Below are 16,026 nucleotides of genomic sequence, written 5' to 3' on the forward strand. Positions count from 1 at the left end.
TTCAGGATCACCAGTTCAGGTTTATGGTTCACTGGTTTCTTCCCACATCCCAAAAATATGAACGTAAATCAGTAAAAAAGACTGGCAAAAGCTAAATTGCCCTTTTGGTGTGAACGACTGTGTGAATCTACAGTGTGTGCTTGATTCCTTGCAATTGACTGGCATGCTATCCAGGGTACATTTACATTTAACACACACCCTTATTCAAAGCGGCTTACATTTATCTCACTCATACAACTGGGCAGCTATGGTGTTAAGGGCCTTAGAATGGCAGCTATATTCACTCACACACACTTTACACCCAATATTCACAGTATAGGTTTGAGATCCACCAAAACCATGACCAAAAACAAGCAATTAAAGCGAATGTCTATAGACTAGAAAATACACTATATAGTGTAAAAAATCTGTGGATACCTGATCATATCATTCGTATGTGGTTTTTGGACATCCTATTCCATGTTTGGTTCCCATTTGCTGGTATAATAACCTCCACTCCTGGGAAGATGTTCCACATTCAGGGTGAGTTCTATCAGGCCACTTAAGATCTTCCACTCCAACCAATGTAAACCGTATCTCCATGGAGTTCACTTTGTGCACAGGGAATTTGTCATTCTAGAACATGTTTGGGTCTCCTAGATCGAATAAAGGTAAAATTAAATAAACGAATAAAAGTTATTTTCTATACAGACATAAAAAATTTTAGTTTGCGGACGGAGTGGTAAAGCAGCTTATGAAAGCTATTCCTGTACACATGATAGAGCGATAGTGGAGTACAATAAATATGCAGTAAACAATAATCATTGCTGTATAATTAATAAGTAATTATACAATGAAAATGTTTTTATTTAATTGCAAAAATATATGAAAGGTTTTGCAAATATGGTGATGCTAATGTATCGATTCACTTAAAAAATCACGTTTTAAACATTGCTTATCTATTAATTCTCTACTACAGGTTAATTTTAGTTGTGTCCCACCACATTCACTCAACCCTGTTACCAGGACACTTTTAATCCTTTTAACGCTTTTAATGTGTAACAGGAAATTGCATGACCAATTTATTTTAAACTTCAAAAACAATAATTTATATGTTATTGTGATGATGAAGGATGAGATGGAAAGAAATCTCTATTACTGTCTCGATTATTTTTATGGACTAATATAAATGACGATAAATAAACAAATAAAATGCCCTAAATGCATATATTAGTGCATTTGCTGGGTTTTGTATATTTTTGCTAATTTCAACATTGTATTCATTGACGAATAAAATGTAGCCATTGAATAACAGTGAGCTTGTCTGAGATCGATGAACACAATGATTATTTAAATGTGTGTTTACTTTAATTTGGTGTAGAAAATTATTTTGATTATTAAAGTTTAAATGTATAAAGAGTAAATTGGCAGTCCCCAGGTTGGAATCACCTGACTTCGAGACATTGTTTTGTTACATAAAAAATAGAATTATTTAAAGAAAGAACAATGGTCTTGAGTTCTGTGGATTCATCAGCATTTATTACAGCTTTTACAGGAACCAGCAGGCTGCCACATGGTGGCGCCAATGCTAGAGTTGCCACTATACAGCTTTCTGTAACCGTGAGGGTTTCCTCCAAGTTCTTTAGGTTATCTTCCACCCGCAAAAAACATGCTAGACATGGATTAGTTACTCTAAATAGCTTCTTTGTTTAAATGCATGTGTGTGTTTGTTTGTGTGTGTGTGTGTGTGTGTGTGTGTGTGTGTGTGTGTGTGTGTGTGTGTGTGTGTGTGTGTGTGTGTTGCCATCACTGGTGTATCCTGCACTGTGTTCCCAGGCCAGGATAAAGAGGCTAATGAAGAGGAATAAATGAATATCTGGCCATGGGTCATAATTGCACCAAATGTCTTACACAGTAAGTTCATTTATGATTAAGAAGGTCTTGCAGCTCAACCTCATTAATGAATGCAAACAGTTCTGAATCAGCACCACCAATTGTATGTTCTCTATACTGATTTTAATCACAAAAAGTAAAATGAAGTCTTTATATGCCTGTTTATACACGTTAAGAATCTATTTTAACTAGGGCTGTCAATCGATTAAAATATTTAATTAATCACTCGACTGCCATGAATTAACTTGTGATTAATCACAACTTTCATAAATCACAAATGTATATATCAAGGTGCATTTTGAACACAAAAATGTGCAATTAAGTTGCAATTAATCACGAGTCAACTAACTTTTTAGTGGTTGTTTTAGTCGTTAAATATAAAACATGGCTTCTTTAAGAATTATGTTCTGGTTGCTTACCCTCATTTTGCATTAATCGAGCGTTAATAAAATTAGTGCCGTTAAAATTAATTTGCATTAACATTGTTAATTTTGACAGTCGTAACTTTAACTGCTTTCTGTTGGGTGAACAGACAACAAAACTTAAGATTTTGTCAGTTTTAACATTAACAAGTTATCGAGACATTGTTATATGATTTTTGGTATGATATCTTTGGCAACAATCAATCATACCATGATTAATTTTAACTGGAATAATTAGCATGTTTGACTTTTAAGATCAAATATACTGCACATACACTGCAATTAAACACAGAACTGCTGAGGTGAGATTAAGGCGTGGCTTTCGAGATTATCTTATCAAATATAAACTCTTTTATTATGTATCTAAATAATTATGTATTTTGACTATGACAAATTTAGCTGTACATGTTGTAGGAGAATCACACTTTATTTGAAACCTGGTAATAATTTGGCACTAATGTGCAAAAGAGACCATTTACTTAAGGGATTAGTGGACCAATTGTATCTCCATGCCGGGTTACTGTGGTCACAGTTGTCTAATAAACAGTATATAACGGCTCTGTCACCTGAGTAACTCCATAACAACCAGCTTAACCAAAGCAATAAGTTTTAGAACTGTATATGTATTTATTTAAGTAGTGGAAACTTAATTTATAATAACATTGTTATTATGACAATTATTTCATGTTTCCATTTGTATTTCCATCTAATTACTGGGCAGACACTGAGCTCCACTTCCTGGTCACATTAACTAAAAACAGGAGTGTCATTTAACCCCTGGTTATGGGTTAGGGGTTAAATGAATGTGAAAAATTAACATTTTATTGTCCCACCATATTCACTCAAACCTGAACACTTTCGATCCTTTCAATTACATGTTCAGCAGTAAATTGCATCATCCAAATTTCCTGACAATCACTGTAGGACTTCTCTTTTTTAGGAAATAACAATATTTATTTTTTCATTTTGAATGTCATTGTGATGTCACAGTTTACATTTTCACCTAGTCTACTGAGTAGACACTCACCTCCACTTCCTGGACATATTACCAAAAAGCAGGAGTTAACCCCCCAGTAAGGACTGGGCTCTAGGACAAAGTCTAAAGCTTTAAGGCATCAACATAGATTAGCCATTGATTGTTTCCACTCTCTCTTAATGTCAAACTGTATTTTAAGCTGCAAAATATGACCTAATGCCTTTTTTTTGTGATATTAAAATATGGTATCAGACTGTGCTTTATATGAAAATATGATATCAGACTATGCTTGCTAATATTAACATGCTCAACTAAAATCAACCTGTAGTGCGTCTTGTGCCTAATTTTCTTATTTCAACATCATAGTTAATATCAATTTAACAAAACAAATAGATAAACGACACAGAACACAGCTTGTCATCTGGGCTGTGGTTTCTGCATAATGATGTGGTGTTTAATAACATACTGTAAATCATACTGAGAGTTCAATCATAGTATTTAACGCATAGTATTTAACTGCACAGTCTAATTTGGGGGGGTAACCAGCCTTCCCTTTTGAGTTGAATATCTTATGTTAATAAAGAATATATGTTTACAGGTAAAAGTATCAGGATATATAAGCATTAAATAAGCATTATCTCTGTGTTTTTAGCAAATAATACCTCAGCTAATACCTCAGCGGTAAATGGTCTAGTGTTTTGTTAGATTTAGTTTCTACCACTGTCATAGGTGGTGCTGTGACATTTTATAACACAGCAAAGGGTCAGCTTACAGTTTACACTCAGCTTTTATGAAAATTTGGCGACCAGTTAGTTTGAACCCTGTCAAAATGGCAGATGTCTTAAAAGACACTGCTTCATTGTGTAATGGTGCAGAAGGACGCAGTGTGTTTTTGACAGTATTTGGTGTCTCAAACACATCTACATTACATGGACACTTCTTCAGTTGGATAAAATCTGAATAAGTATCTGGGGAAAGGATTTTTTTTTAATTAAAATGGCCATGTGTTATGGGTAGGTAAGATGGCTTCTGAACACCATGCAACTGAATTTTAGGTCCAAACTAATTCATGGACACAATAATACTGATTATGGACTCTAATCACACCCTAGTCCATCCTGTGTGGCGAAATTTTGATATTTATCCCCTGCTTTTGCCTTATAGTCGTTTGTCATATCTGTAAACCCTCCATCGTTTGTAAAATATTGTTGTCTACTCGAGTGTGTTCTATACTTGGGGTAGTACGTTACAATGCAGTTTTGCACGTAGCCCTGTTTGTGCTTATTAGAATGACAAAACTGATCTGCAACCAGTTCAGGCTTCCGTTATCTCATGGTTTTATTTTGTGTTGGACAGCAAATACTGATCCTAGAACAGCTGGTACGACCACGTCCAGGGAGAAACCATCTTGTCAAAATGACGGGTGTACTATTATTTAGTCCGGTTTTATTGCCTTGAACGACAGCACGTATTCATTCTCGCTATTTACAAAATGTATGTGCGTTTCTATTTTATCTACTGTGGCCGATTAGACCCGCTTTTCTATCCAATTATTTTTTATATTATTCCAACAACAAAAAAACGAACACCCCCTTTTCACTAAAGAGCACGCCCAGCGTCCTGAATCTATAAAAGCCGCAATGCAGCGTACCGTTGAGAACGATTGATATCAGTCGCTTGTTGTGTTTGTGGGGTTTGTGTAGTAGTTTGTTTGTAACCAAAAACGCAATACAAACTACAAGCCCATTTCCCCTACTTTTTAACTTTCTAATTCAGCAATTTATATACTTTGAGACACGAAAAAAAAATAAGTTATTTAGCTCATAGTCGAGGGTGTGACTCGGTCAAGCTGCCTATCAAAGAGGCACCGCGGCGGGCTATGTACCAGCGAAAGCCAGTGACAAAGAAAAAAACGGAGAAGATTGTAAAAAGGTAGAGCATAGAGAAACCGTGAGGGTGGAATAAACACCCGGAGAAAGAAAACATCCATCCTTATTTGAACGGCTTCAGTTTCCTCGTCAAGTAGACGATGTGAAGGAGAAGATTAAGGAGAGAGTGAGCGAGAGAAAAGACCCGAGAGAGAAGCCGTAGTTGATGCTACACGACGAGAGAATGTGCGGAAGGGGCATGATGTGCCAAGGGCGCGTCCAAAGCGTCGAGCTGTCAGTGAAACACGGATCCCAGGACGAGGAGACGAAAAGGATCTGTCACAAGGGCGGGAGGAGGCGAGGGCCCAGCGACCGTAGAGCTCCAATCGGACGCCGCGGCCCCCACAGATCGCGGCGCGCCCCCCTCGCCGCGCCGCTGCGGCCGGCCAACGTCCGCGGCAGGCGCGCCCCCGGCATGCGCGCACCGCGCAACACCAACCAGTTCCTCATGCACGAAAAGTACCAGCTCCTGCACATGCGCTCAGACTCGGTGGGCACAGACAGCAGCTCTGACTGCGAGCTCGACCCCGCCGACATGGACTCGTACCTCGGGGTGCTGGAGAACGCCCACGGTGCGTTGCTCGACAGCCCCGAGCTGCAGTTCACCGCCAGCGACACGATCCACTTTTTCGGCTTCGCTGAGCTGGAGCGAGAAGACAGCATGCAGTATTTTCCGTCTGAGACCGACTTCATGCAGAGTGAAGACTTCATGCAGAGGGACTTTAAACAGTTCTGTGATGCCGTGGCTTGTACATGAACACTCGCCACAGGTAAATTCACATGATACATTGACCATCAGATCGTCGAGACAAAGAGGGCATTTTTTGTTTTGAATGCCATTGTCATGTTTTTTTTATTATTATTGTTGTTATTATTATTACTGTGCATTGTTTTGTTACGGAAGTAAAGCAGTGAAGTAGGCGTGGCAGATCAGCCAATCAGAATGGAGATCACTCTGCCCCGCCTCCCAGTTGCTCAGACCACTAAGCGACTTGCTTTGAGCATCTAATACATTACAATAGAAGAAAGAAAGCCCTATACCCTATTGTGGTGCACTTGTTTATGGAGTAGGGATCCACTTGAAGTTCAGCCATTTCCTACTGCTAAAGTGATTTGCAAACTGAAATAAAAAAACCCGATGTTTTTAAGTCATTTCTGTGTCTTTTTATATCCGTGTCCCTTCTTTCCATTGAAGTGCAGATTAACATAATTTATATAGCACAGATTTATAAAGGATAAAACAAGGAAAGGAATTAAACGATTGCATGAACATACATTTTATAAATTAGAATTAATTATCAATTATCTGGAGTACATAAGGTTAAGAACAATGTCCACTACTGAACAATCCACTTATAATAGTGAAATAAATCAGAAATAGAATAGTGTAGTCTGTGCATGCATACGTGTGTGTGTATATATGCATGTATTTATATATATATATATATATATATATATATATATATATATATATATATATATATATGGCAAAATTGTGCTCAGTATAATGCACTGCAATTATTACCATTTAATAAACAAGTTCTTTTAATTCTAGGTATTTCAGATTCTTTCACTTTTTACACTTAACTATATAATGCAACTATAATTTATAATTTCAGAGTGCAAATTTTTTTGCAAAAGAGACAAGAAGCAAAGGTGTATGCATAAGCACATATTAAGCTTTAATTGTGTATCAAGCCATTGTTTGGATATTTCATATTAGTGGTTCTCAAAGCAGTCTTTATGGCCTCTGTACGCTTCCTGTGTTGTGCAAGTTGGGATTGAAAAAAATACAATCTTGGCTGTTTAGAAGTGCCCTGGGGACTGGGTTGAGAACCACTGCTGTATAAATTAAATTGGACTCTGTTTGCAGCCAAACAGTTGAAACAATGGAACAATATCTAATGATGAACACTAAGCTAGCAAAGCTGATTCTGCTTAAGTAAACCAAAAAATCATAATTGTACTCTGATTACAATGGAGCACTAGATCACTATGAAGAGCAACGATAACAGTGGTGTAATGTTTGCTTGGACAGTTCAGGGCACGATAAGGACATATTGTGAATCCTTTGTAGTTAAACACTTGAGCTCTATGTTCAGTAATAACAGTATTTTCAGTACCTTGATAACACTATATTGTAGAAGGATACTATGCAAACGATTCATAATACTGCGGTTGGTGAATTTTATTAGGACTTTGTTACTTCAGAAGTTCAAGTTAAAATACCAAGACTTCCAAAGTCAAGAAATTGTGATCAATCCTGTCAATTTCCAAAGAAATTCTGAAGAAGTCTCGCCGACTTCAGAATATAGTCTAATCAAATTCACCCACTTCCTGATTTATATCTGTATAAAATCATGATTTAAAAATACAGTGATCCTGAGCAGTAAAAAAAGATGATGTATACAATGACTAAAAATCACTGAAAAAACCAATGGATGTAATACATGCACATCTTTTTCCTATGTCCTATTTTTAAGTAAACTATGTTTGAAAACACTATGGGAATGTAAATTAAACTCAACGACTGCTCACTATCAAGAGGTTTGGCTTATGTACAGCACAGCACATAACACACTGCAATTTTTGATAAAAAAGCAATCCCTACACACATGCTCTGACATGTCGCAAAGCTTTATTTTCATAGGTGTGCCAGATCAACACAGTGCTTTTAAGCATGCAGTAAATATTCACAAGAAATGAGCTAACCTTCATGGATTTCAATTTCACTAAACTGAACTGTTTTGAATATATTTGATCCTGTTCAAACACATTGAAAGTACCAGTGGAAAAATGATACAAATATAAAATACAGCAGCAGTGATTTGAATGAAGTAGCAAAAGTAATAAGAAAATACAGATTAGTACTCAAAGTTTTAAGAGAAAAGGGAAGTTTGAGACATAAGTCAGAAGTCAGCTGTGGGCTGAATAAAGGATATGAATCACATGTATGGTTGCACAAATCTGCGCCAGAGCAACAAGTAAATATAAAACCTTAAGGATGTGGTCTGTATCACTGTGTGATATCAAAATCCATACGATTTAAGCATTTGAAATACATTTTTATTTCATATATTGTTGTGTAGATGTTGGTGTTTTCCTCCACTGGCCCTATGAAACCTGTTAGGCTGCAGTACTTGGCGTCAAAGACTTAGAAGCTTTTACATGTAAAAAAGGATGCCAAATAGCAAATAGCTACAACTGTATTTTTTTTTCCGAAACTTCTTTATTGATCCTTATCTTTATGTCTATAAATCTACAATATTTTGTAGATCCTGGACACTAAAAACCTGTGAGCTGTAAAGCTCTGCTTTATCACTCTTTATCAAGATGAATTTTTTTGTACCTTTGAAAACAAAAAGAAAGAAACGTATTGAAAAGAAAGTGTTTGAATTGTATGGTTTTTACATATCAGGACATAATACATCTGGTCCCTAGCAGGTATTAAAATAAGGTCATTACAATCTCAGATGAACAAAAACACAGGCCACACTACACTGTCATTATGTACTTTACAGAAATAAAGCCAAATTGGAAACACCATGTGTGAAAGAATAAGCATGCCCTTACTTCTCTCTGAATTAAGAGGTTAAATAGCAGCCAAGAGTTGCTGCTAATCATATGCACTTGATTAATTGATCATCAGCAAGTAATCATCAGTATATATATATATATATATATATATATATATATATATATATATATATATATATATATATATATACAGTGAGGAAAATAAGTATTTGAACACCCTGCTATTTTGCAAGTTCTCCTACTTAGAAATCATGGAGGGGTCTGAAATTGTCGTCGTAGGTGACTTTTTTTCACCAAGCTGCTTGCCAATTTTCCTGTAGCCCTTTCCAGGCTTGTGGAGGTGTACAATTTAGTCTCTAGTATCCATGTTAGTAGTTGGATTCTTACTGATTGTATGGGGTGGACAGGTGTCTTTATGCAGCTAACGACCTCAAACAGGTGCATCTAATTTAGGATAATAAATGTAGTGGAGGTGGACATTTTAAAGGCAGACTAACAGGTCTTTGAGGGTCAGAATTCTAGCTGATAGACAGGTGTTCAAATACTTATTTGCAGCTGTATCATACAAATAAATAGTTTAAAAATCATATATTGTGATTTCTGGAATTTTTTTTTTTTGATTATGTCTCTCACAGTGGACATGCACCTACGATGACAATTTCAGACCCCTCCATGATTTCTAAGTGGGAGAACGTGCAAAATAGCAGAGTGTTCAAATACTTATTTTCCTCACTGTATATATATATATATATATATATATATATATATATATATATATATATATATATAAGGGAATGCTTTCTTGTATCTAAATTTCTGGATGTGCATTTCCATTATAACATTATCTGTCTTAGTCTTAATTTAAACATGAATGTGGAATCTGCAAAATGCTGTACATGTAAATTTAGGATACTAGAAAAACACCTAAACGGCGCATGGAATCCTGTGAAGCATGGTTTCATGCTTCACAGGATTCTGTGAGCAGGCCTCTTAAGATCAGGGTTTACTGTGAAGCCTGCAGGCCTTCTCCCCTCCCCCTTAGCTGCTGCTCTCAGGATTAGTCTATGTGACGAGGTAAAGAGGATGCTCAGTCCCAATTCTCTCTCTTTCCCCCTTTTTCTCTTTTCCTTCTCTCTCTCTCTCTCTCTCTCTCTCTCTCTCTCTCTCTCTCTCTCTCTCTCTCTCTCTCGCTACCTGCCTGCTTTGCTGGCTAACTTAAATGCTGTATCTATTTAAGAAAGGCCCTAAACTCCTCAGTTGTAAAAATAAGATAATTGTCTTGAAAATGCCATAAGTGTCAATGTAATAAATGCTTTTTAAATGTCAGAAAGAGCACACAATGAGAGATGAGGCAGAGTGATGGTTATATACAGTACGTCAAATTAAGAATTTGAAAGGAAAACATGTACCTGCTAATTCATGTAGGACTGCAGCACAATGCATTACACAATATGTTGGTCAGTGTTCAAATCAAACATTAAATTGAGGGAAAGAAACATGATCGCCGTGACTTTAAGAATGTTTAAGCATTTTCATAAAGACTCCAGTTGCCAGAAATTACACTGAATGTTTTATAGCACATCTGCATTAAGGTTTTACATGCTGTGAGGCGTTGTGATGCTTTTCTTCTTAAGACAGTTGTAATAGTGGTTATTTTTGCTTCCTGTCAGCTTAAACCAGTCTCACCACTCTACTCTTCAATAAAGGACACAGAACTGTCCCTCGCTGAATTTTTTTTTTTTGTACCTTTGAAAACAAAAGGAAAGAAACGGTACTGATAAAAGAAAGTATTTAAATTGTATGGTTTTTATGTATCAGGACATAATACATCTGGTCCGTAGCAGGTCTTAAAATAAAGTCAGTACAATCTCAGATGAACAAAAACACAGGCCACACTACACTGTCATTATGTACTTTACAGAAATAAAGCCAAATTGGAAAAGCCATGTGTGAAAGACTAAGCATGCCCTTACTTCTTCCATATGAATTAAGAGGTCAAGTAGCAGCCAAGTGCTGCTAATCATATGCACTTGATTAATTGATCATCAGCAAGTGAACACCTCTATAAAAGCTAAATGTTTAACAGTTTGCTGGTCTGGAGCGTTCAGGTGTGTGTTAACACAATGCAAATGAGGAAAGACATCAGCAATGACAAGCAATGAAGCAATCAAATGACGCATTTCAAAACAGTTTAAAGCTCATAATTTTAACCAATTTTCCCTTGAGTTTACATCCTATGACATTTACCCCAAATTTAGACTGTGCAATGCCCAGAGGAATTGCAAAAAAAAAAAAAAAAAAAAGGTTGCATCACAGACCCTACAGGCCTCAGTTGCATGTTAAGTTTAAAAGTTCATGACAATACAATTAAAAAAAGGGTACAGTGTTGGGTACAGGAAAGCCTCTTCTCTCTAAAAAGAACATGGCAGCATGGCCTAGGTTTGCAAAGTTCTTTACATTTGAACAAATCACAAGACCTTTGGAGCAATTACCTTTTTTACAAAAAAGACGGAACAAGTATAGTTTGTTTAGAAGGGTTGCCAGAAGAAAGCTTTCACTCTCTAAAAAGAACATGGCAGCAAGGGCTTGCTTTTCAAAGACACCAAAGTGCAGATGTTGGGCCTTAATGCACAGTGCCACATTTGACCAAACCAAACACAGTATATTACCACAAACACCTCATACTAACTGTTAAACATGGTGGTGGAGGGTTAATAATTTTTGATTTTGTTTTGCAGCCACAGGATTTGGCACCCTTCTGTCTACCAGAGTATTCGAGCATCAAATGTGAGGCCATCTGTCAGACAGCTAAAACTTGAATGAAATCAGGTCATGCAACAGGACAATTTTTCCAAGCACACCAACAAATCTACAGTAGAATGGTTGAAAAACAATCAAGGTATCAAGGGGTTGCAATGGCCCATTCAAAATCCACACCTCAGCCCAATTGAAATGCTGTGGCAGGGGGTTGAGGGAGCTGTGCATAAAAAATGCCTGCAAACCTCAATTAACTGAAGAAACATTTTAAAGAAGAGTGAGCCCAAATTCATCCAAAATGATGTGAGAAATTGATAGTCAACAAAAATATGATTGCTTTGATTTATTGCTGCTAAATGTAGTTCTACAAGCTACTAAATAATAAACTCTATTTACAATCCCAATTTTATGAAAAATTTATGTTTAATTCACAACAGAAAATGTTTAAACTTAAACTGATTTTTAAGGAAAAAATTTACTTTTAAAAGAAACATTTATAAAAGCTAATTTTGTACTTCATGGCTTTAACAGATTTTTAAAAAAGTTGGAATGTAGCAATAAAAGGCTGGAAAAGTAAGTATACTAAAATTGCACAGCTGGAGGAACATTTGGCAAGTAACTAGTTAAATTGGAAATAAGTCAGTAACATGATTGGGTATAAAAAGTGTATCCTAGAGAGATAAAGTCTCTCAGAAATAAAGATGAGCAGAGCTTCTGCAAAAAACTGATGCATCCCTGGTGGTACGGGAGTCCATTATGCCTATGGAATGGTCAACGTTCACATCTGGAAAGGCACTATCAAAGCTAAAAGATACAGTATATACAGATTTTAAAGCAAAACATGCTTCCGCCCTGATGACGTCTTTTTCAAATAAGGCCTTGCATATTGGAGCAAAACAATGCAAACCACATACTGCATCTATTACAACAGCATAGCTTCCAGATAGAAGAGAACTGGGTGCTGAACTGTCCTGCTTGAAGTCCATACCTTTCACCAGTTCGAAACAATTGGTGCATCATGAAAAAAAAATGAAAAAACAGACCCTGGACTGTTGAGCATGTAGAGTTGTATCAGACACGAACAGGACAACGGTTCTCTCTTAAAACTCTAGAATGGTCTCCTTATTCCCAGATCTATATGAACTGTTGTTAAAAGATAATGGGATGCTACACAGTAAACATGGCCCTGTCACAACTTTTTTCAGACGTGTTCGATCCATCAAATTTACAATGACCTTTTCCTTTTCCAGTCCGTTTAAGAAATGCTGGTGCAAAAATTGCAAAGTTTTATCAAACTTAACCACTGCTGAGTTTATAAAACAAGCTCATTTTTGTATGTTTAATTTTTGGTTTGTATATAATACCGTGTTTTTTTAACATGTAAATGTCTGTCATTATGTCAGTAATGTCATAATAATTCTAAAATAGTAGACCTTGATCCACTTTGCCGATAAGGTAGTGTAAACATATATTTATAAAATATACCAAAGAAAATACAATATTATAACAGTATACTATCATTACATAGTCTTGTTCTTCATTACTTGTTCTTTCTCAGTGGTGCTCTGGTAGTAGTGGGATTTAAACCTGCCATGCACAAGCCCAGAACTATCACTGATGGTGTAAACATGGACTTTGAATGTTTTATCGATATTTTTAACAATTAAAAATTAACCATTCTGCATTACTAAACACTAATGCTTGTTTATCTCTGTGATGTTCAGCGTTGCTGGGATAGGCTCCAGATTCACTGCAGCCATGAAGCGGATAAATGGTTACTGGCATTTGATTAATGAATTAATGAATGATATTGACGTCACAGTCGGATGGTGACAGTTCGTCCATCTGTTTGACTGTTTGTTCCGATATTTTATCCTCTCTGTTTTTGTAGACTAAAAGGATTTAATTATGCATGTGCATGTTGTTAGCTTCAAACAAAAAGTACTGTAATTTAATCAGACTGACTCTGAATGTTACTACACACACACTAAAAACGAGACATTCCTTTCAGAAAAATACAGTGCCAAATTTTTACCATAAATCTGATCAACTGGTTATAACATGTTCTTATTGTCATGCAGGTTAATCTTTAGTAATTCAGCTAAAAACTGAAATCACTACAAATCCTGCTAACCCAGATGTACTTGTTCAACTAGGCCTTTTCTTAGTCATGCATAAGGGACTTATAAGGAATGCTTATAGCTACCAAGTTTATTTTGAAGAGACATGATTGTGTGGTTTATAACTTTTTATGAAAATTATTTTTAGATTTAGGACACTGTAGAGCTAAAAACAGAAAGTGTCATCTATGTCTTACTTATGAGGCAAGTGTGGGATAAGTTAGACATACACTTTGCAGGAATTCAAAGGTAAACTTGTATTTATTATATATTTTTTAATTATTGCCCCAAACAGCCAGTAAAAAATCAAAGAAGCAAGTATGTCTTGACTGATTGATTTTACTTATAAAAAGGAAGACTGTGGTAAATAATTTCAGGTCAGAATATTAATTTAATAAGAGACTACAGTGGTACAAAATACATGATCTATACGAGGTATGTCGCTCTGGATAAGGGCGTTTTCTAAATGCGGTAAATGTAAATATAAATGTAAATTTCAATGTAAATGATAAAATCGAATCAACCATACAGTGTGTGTTCATTCCAGATTTGTTCATTGGGGTTGAGGTCAGAGCTCTGTGCTGGCCCCTCAAGTTCTTCCCCTCCAACCTTGACAAATGTCTTCGGGAGCTCAATTTGTTATGCTGGAACAGGTTTGATCATCATAATTCCATTGAGCGTAAAATGTTATGCTTTATCATACAAAAAACATTTTTGCTTCTTTGTACCAACATTTTGGGAAAGGCATGTGGGTGTGATGCATTAATAAACAAGCTACAGTTATTTCAGAATGCAGCAGCCAGAGTTCTCACAAAGTCAAGAAAATATGACCATATAACCCCAATCTTATCATCACCTACACTGGCTACCTGTTAAGTTTCGAATCGACTGAATTGTTTTTAAGATTTATAATCACACTCTTGATGTCACCCAAATGAGGATGGGTTCCCCTTTTGAGTCTGGTTCCTCTCAAGGTTTGTTCCTCATAACAACTAGGGAGTTTTTCCTTGCCACAGTCACCATAATTGCTCATCAGGGATAAATACACAAAATTCACTTTAATTCCTAAGGTCTGTAAAGCATCTTTAAGACCAAGGGTCACCAACATGGAAGGACCACATGAGTAGCCCGCGAACCTTTTCCAAAAAAAGCTGTTTCCTACTTTGTTAAATCATTGTTGATAATTATTGTGAGAAATCATTAACATGATCAGTGTCCTCACATAGATGAATATCATTAATTATTAATAATACCATATAATAAAAGGTAAAATGAGCATATTTGTTGTTTTAGATCAAACTGACAACTGTGTGTATCAAACTGGTAGCCCTTCACATTAATTGGTACCCAAGAAGTAGCTCTCAGTTTAAAAAAAGTTGGTGACCCCTGTTTTAGACAATGTCCACTGTGAAATGCACTATAGAAATAAACGTGAACTTGGATTTAAAGTTGATGGCCGGTGTCCACATACTATTGGCCACATAGTGTCTTTTGTTATAGATAGCCTGTTAACAGCTTTGGTGCTGCCTTCACAAGCCTGTCTATAAACTTGTCTCTTTTCTGTTGTACATAAAGCTTCTCTTCACAAAAGCTTGTGTCCTGTGGATATATTTAGTATTTGACACTACTGACTATTATATTTTAATGGCATTGTCTTTTTATACATACAATATATACATCTTTGCCTGTGTGCATGCCTGCTTGCAGTCATTTTCATAACCAAACAGACTAACCTGGGTTTAGACAGTGGAGCCCCTTTATGGTGCCCCATAAGCACACAAACAGCTGTTTAGAGATTTGCCAACTGGTTACCTCCACATAGTGCTTCACAGAATTATTAATATGATGACTCCGTTTTCCATCAAGAGCACACAAGTCAATCCTCATGTGTTAAACCATTTGTGAAGGTGTCATGTGACTCATTTTGCAATATCAGCACATTTGTTTGACTCCTCACATGCTGCTAGGGCTGTTGTCCAGTAGATTCCCCAGATAAGGGTGTCCACACCCCTGACTCTGACCTAGTGTTGCAGTGACTCCAAAGCAAAGAGCACACAGTTGTATCACCCTGATATTAATGAGTGCCAAAGCAACTTAAAACCACTCAGCTAATGTAAAACCAGAGAAAGCTATTGTATTGCACAGCGACTGAAATGTGGAGATACATCTATGTCACGCCATGGATGGACTTATTTTGCGGATCTGGGGTCGCTCAGTGGCAGCAAGTAGTCAGTGTTGCATTCTGTGTAACTTCATACACTCTTGTGTTTTTCTAAAATTCAACATTGTAGGAATAATGCGACAATATGTGTTTAGTTTATATTAGTGAATCAATAAGGTTTAATGAGTAGTTTTCAATCAGTATAAATTCAAATACACATTCATACAGAGTATGACATACAGTGAAATGCGTT

The 16,026-nt window shown here is 36.3% G+C and overlaps 1 protein-coding gene across 1 annotated transcript; it reads left to right on the forward strand.

The window, feature by feature from the left end:
* The first annotated feature begins 4,918 nt into the window (after nt 1-4,918).
* Nucleotides 4,919-6,350, forward strand: wu:fb55g09 (coiled-coil domain-containing glutamate-rich protein 1). The gene has a single exon (XM_046874476.1). It carries the CDS (start codon nt 5,365-5,367, stop codon nt 5,953-5,955), a length of 591 nt encoding a protein of 196 aa, XP_046730432.1. The 5' UTR covers nt 4,919-5,364; the 3' UTR covers nt 5,956-6,350.
* The last annotated feature ends 9,676 nt before the right edge of the window (nt 6,351-16,026 follow it).

Source organism: Silurus meridionalis, chromosome 19 (assembly GCF_014805685.1).
Source record: "Silurus meridionalis isolate SWU-2019-XX chromosome 19, ASM1480568v1, whole genome shotgun sequence".
NCBI classification, from domain to species: domain Eukaryota; kingdom Metazoa; phylum Chordata; class Actinopteri; order Siluriformes; family Siluridae; genus Silurus; species Silurus meridionalis.